Here is a 5,037-nt window from a genome sequence, read left to right as displayed (position 1 = left end):
CCACCCTATGAAAAGACGCCAGAGTTTTCTTTGCCTTCCGTGGCGATTTTGATGAAGCATCACATCACCGCGTAGATGAGGAAAAAAAATGCGAAGATTGTTGCTAAAAAGTTATTTCCATTTGAGTTAGCAAAAGAAGAAACCTCCGAGTCATCGCGATCGACATTACACTTGTTTCCTGAGCAACACGAAACACAAACACTGTGATGATAAACTCGCCGGTCAGGCCACAATTGAACGTTGCTTTTACATTCGTAATCACAGTCTAACTTTTGACCCCAATACCGAAGCTCGTGAGAACAGCCTTTTACTGTAACAACCTCGTCAGTGTCTTCTCTCTGTAGCTTTAACGTGAAGCACTTTTCTCCAGAGTTACAAGTCTGCGTGGAACTCTCAGAAACGCAGTCATCTGCTGCGCCACATTTGACACAAGTAAGGGAAGGCGGTGGTGTCGTTGGTGGAGCGGGGATGGAAAATTCCAGCGATTTGATTGATCCTGAAAAACAACATGGAGGATTCGTCGACGTTGGTCTTCCAAAAGTACCTGAGTAGAATTGCAAACGTGTTCCACCGCCAACACCGAAACACGATTTCCCACAGGAAGAGCTCCTTTCTACACTTCCATCACTGCGTTCTTTTTCTGTTATCATAGTGACAGCGACACAGAGTTCCTTTCCATAAAAACGAACGTTGGCACCACTCACCGTGGAGACTTGAGAACTCTTGGGGATGGTGCGGGTGTCAGTTGAAGTTATCTCTGGATCATCGAACTGTTTAAAGAGGACAATAAGAATCACGAGTCAGGTTTGCGTCGCTTTAAAAATAAAACAGTCTATTATTCGGGCGCAGTAAAGCGTGCACTTGTTAGAAAGATTTAGAAGAGCAGTTGGGAATTTCGCAGTTTCCCAATCGTCACAGATTTTGCCAACATATCGGAAAATTGCCAGACGCTTGTCCAAGATTCTCTCTATGGTGACTTTGGCGGAAAATGGAAAGTGCGCCAAAAATTGAAACTTGCAATATTTAGAGGAACGAGACAAAACCATCGCCGATGTTTCCGACAGTACAGTACAAATGTCGGGAATGATCGCCGATGTTCGCAAAAATCTGGGTCATGTCGGGCCGATTCGATCCGTGCCCGACTATCCCAGCCAATTACCGGGAATGTCTATGATTTATGGTTTTCAACGATGAAATGATATATATGAAATGGATCATATATGAACTGCGGATATGAAATCAAGTGAAGCTATGATCCTCGCAGTTATGAACGCAATTTTCGCAATTGCGTAAAGAATCCTGAAAAATTCAGGACTTAAACGGGATTTGAACCCGTGACCTCGCGATACCGGTGCGACGCTCTAACCAACTGAGCTATGAAGCCACTGACGTTGGGAGCTGGTCATTTGTGGGTTTCAATGTTCCCTGCGAGGATTATAGCCTCACTTGATTTCATATCCGCGGTTCATATATGATCCATTTCATATATATCATTTCATCGTTGATTCATTCCTCACGAGAACATTAGAACCCACAAATGACCAGCTCCCAACGTCAGTGCCTTCATAGCTCACTTGGTTAGAGCGTCGCACCGGTATCGCGAGGTCATGGGTTCAAACCCCGTTGAAGTCCTGAATTTTTCCGGCTTCTTTAGCTTTACGCAATTGCAAAAATTGCGTTCATAACTGCGAGGATCATAGCTTCACTCGATTTATGGTTTTCATTAGTCGGCAAAATCTGGGAGGGTTGGAAAACTGCGAAATCCCCGATCGTCTGGGATTTTTCCGAAACTAGTCTTAAGTCAAGGCAAACACAAGCACCGGGAGATACAACTGGGAAGGGTTTTCTCTCCCCAGGATCCTGCTCACATTAGCTCTCCACTTGTCGCGCACGAATTTCGAGGACCCTTGTTACCAGGTCCCTTTGATGCTCAGAGCACTAACTTAAATTAAACCTTTAACCGGATCAAGACCTTGAGAAGAGAATTCTGAGGACGAGAATGGGCAGTGTCCAGCAAGGCGTCAAATGTCGATGAGAACCCTTCGCGAATGAGAAAAAGGGATGCGCCATTTTGCCAGTTTTAAAATCACATCTTAAGTTATAGCATTCAAGACTGTGCTCTAAGAAAAATTTCGGGGAGCCCTTCGGGCTCCCTAGCATTTCAGCTGGGGTGAAAGTGTAGTAAACCGAACCGCAAAATGAAAGCTAAAATTTTACGAGAGTTCTTAGGCCTAATCACTCCAACGAGCGCTTAGGCTTAATCAGTAAACGAGTGCTTTATTCTTCACATGATCTCGTGAAAAGTGTAGTTGACCGAACCGCAAAATGAAAGCTAAAATTTACGAGAATGCTTAGGCCTAATCAGTAATGCGTTCGATGCAAGCGGCATATTTCGTGATCTTTATATACAAATATTATGTAAATTATGTCGACTGCGGGACTGCGGTAGCAGGATTTGATGAGATATTTCAGTGGCCGGGTATTCTGAAGTTTAGCCTTAAATCGGCTTTCGAACAACCTGACCCTGCAGTTGAGGATCGCTGTATGGGCAGCCGTCACCGCCAGAATTTGATAAACCATTCTACAAAAGACAGTTAGACTAATCCGGTTTATTCTTAACGGTGTACAAGGCTAGTATTTTTGGCGGTGACGGCTGCCCATAGCCCTGGCATCGCTTTGGACAACTCCAAAACTTGAAAACGAAACTTTTGAGTTTTCTTGGATTTTAACGAACAAGACTACCCGGCCACTACAGTGTTCTTGCAGCGGCATCCTCTGAAGAACGAGGCATATAACAATACACGCTATTCATATGCAAACGTAAAGTGGCCCGGTATTCTGCAATAATGCGCTTACGTGACAAAAAACCGGAAAGGCGCGGGACCGGAAATACCGGAAATAATCCGATTGAGTGACTTAAATGTTTGATTGTTTCTGACACTGTAAATGGTTTTCACGATGACGTAATACAGTGTAATTCTAAAATAAAAATCGCAAGGTATTTGGAATTTTTATCTGAAGATGACCTAGAAATTATTTCTCAAGTTTCCAGTTCCATGACGTCTTTCGTTTCGAAAATACAGCATTTTGAATTTCCGAACTGTCACCTTACGTGACACCATGATAACCATGATACAAAGTTATTTGGTTGAAAAAAAATGTCTATGCCTCTGAAACTCAGTAGTCTGAGCGTTTCAAGTGCATTAGGAGATGTGCTCATAAAAATATATTTTATCTCATGAGCGAAAATTAAGCGCTTTCATCGCTAAGTGAATTCCAGATGTTCGTGTAGATTTCTGGACGCCATATTGAGAACGTCACAAATTTGCATATGTAGTGGGCAAAAACAATAGCTATGCACGCCCTGCACGTGCGTTTTTCACTTTTGTCCATTTCTTTGCCGTCATCAGCAAAACAACAACGTGAATAGTCAAATTCGAGGTTTTATGAAGAACGTCAGCACTTGAGGATAAATTTTCATTTTCTCCCCTAAATTAAGTGCCGTTGCAACCAGTGTCACGTTTGAGGAAGTACCACACCCTTGTCATATTAAAAAGAGAACGCATGTTTTATGAGTCAAATGAGTCAATGAGTCATGAGTCATGAGTCAATGAGACTCACAGTCAATATAGCAATAATTTGTTGATTAAGCCTAAGCCCTCGTTTCAGTGATTAGGCCTAAGCACTCTGAAATTTTAGCTTTCATTTTATGGTTTAATTAACTGCACTAACTCGTTGACTCATTGACTCATTGACTCATGACTTATTGACTCATTGACTCATTTGACTCATGGACTCATAAATATTTGACACTCTATTAAAAAGGTTAAACGTGAATTTATATTTTGAGATGACGTTCTCGTTGCCGTCGCTGTTGTCGTTACTAAAGCTCACTATTGGTGCACAACGGTTAGTACACACCAACATGGCGGCTCCATACAAAACGCTATAAAGTTGCGTGAAACGCTTCGACAAATAACTCAATAACGATGTACCGCATAGACCTGAGAATTAGTGAGGTGATTTACACATGTGTCTCCTACAACATTCCAAGGTTTTGGCTTATTTTATTGAACGGTTTCGATTCTATTTTTTTGTTGCGTGACAGTGGAAACGATCTGTTGCGAAAATGAACTCATCCGATGTCAATGTTCAACTTTCTTCGCAGTTTCTCCATGGCCAAAATTCCAACCAAATTGACCAAAAGAACGTGGCATAGACGAAATTTGAAATATTCCTCGATTACGACACTCAAATGGTTAAATGAGCATTTAAATATCCAGAAGGAGAACTAAGATCATGAGAAGAAAAATATAAGAATGGAGAAAATGGGAAGATGTTGCTTAACATTTGTCATACAGTAAGATTTTCTTTTCGGCATGATAAGAACGTGTTACCACTTTAAAAATCGAAGTTATTCCGGCAGTTATTCCGACAGACTTAACTTTATCTTTATATTAATGTATCATACATTAAATACTCGGTATATATTTCATAAATCGAGCATTTTGTTGGAACTTACATGATAATTCGAGGATCTTGCTTCCCATGTTTTCACTATGAGGGTAACAGAAGTTAAGGGGCCGTTTTCTCCAACGTTTGGAAGACAATCATCTGCCGCGTCTGTATGGGTTAAGTTGACCAAAATATAGAGAAGAACCAATGCTGGGCTCCTAAAATGAGTTCTTTCCTTAACTGCCATTATTGTACAAACCAACTTCGCTGACGGTCAGACGAAAAATGATAAGAGAGAAAACGGGAAACTGATTTGTGCTCGTAACGTGGGATTTTGCAATCTGTTTTTCCGCTGGAACGTGATGAAACGTTGATTTGTTGCTAATTTACGTGACAAATTGATCCGCCCATGCATTACGCATGCACTCGTTTTGCGACAAAAAAGGTAAAAGGTTACGTGACTTCTTTAAAACTTTCTATATTTGGATCTTGATGCTAAAACTAATTATGCCAGCGACTGTTAAAAAAAGTGCTAAGAATGCCATGAAATTTATTCCAGATAAAAAACTCCAGAGAGTATAC

At 41.3% G+C, this 5,037-nt stretch overlaps 1 protein-coding gene across 1 annotated transcript in view; it reads right to left on the bottom strand.

The window, feature by feature from the left end:
• The window catches only part of LOC138060101 (uncharacterized), a 4,969-nt gene extending 139 nt beyond the window's left edge, over positions 1-4,830 (bottom strand). Inside the window, exons 1-2 of the mRNA XM_068905808.1 lie at positions 4,523-4,830; positions 1-770 (exon numbers count right to left, since the gene is read on the bottom strand). The exon at positions 1-770 is cut by the window's left edge and continues 139 nt beyond it. Of these exons, the coding sequence (XP_068761909.1) occupies positions 60-770; positions 4,523-4,702 (891 nt within the window). The 5' untranslated portion in view covers positions 4,703-4,830 and the 3' untranslated portion in view covers positions 1-59. The remainder of the gene's footprint in view (positions 771-4,522) is intronic.
• Positions 4,831-5,037: the final 207 nt, after the last annotated feature.

The sequence above is a fragment of the Montipora capricornis genome, chromosome 8 (assembly GCF_036669925.1).
Source record: "Montipora capricornis isolate CH-2021 chromosome 8, ASM3666992v2, whole genome shotgun sequence".
NCBI lineage: Eukaryota > Metazoa > Cnidaria > Anthozoa > Scleractinia > Acroporidae > Montipora > Montipora capricornis.
This window is presented reverse-complemented; position numbering and strand designations above follow the sequence as displayed.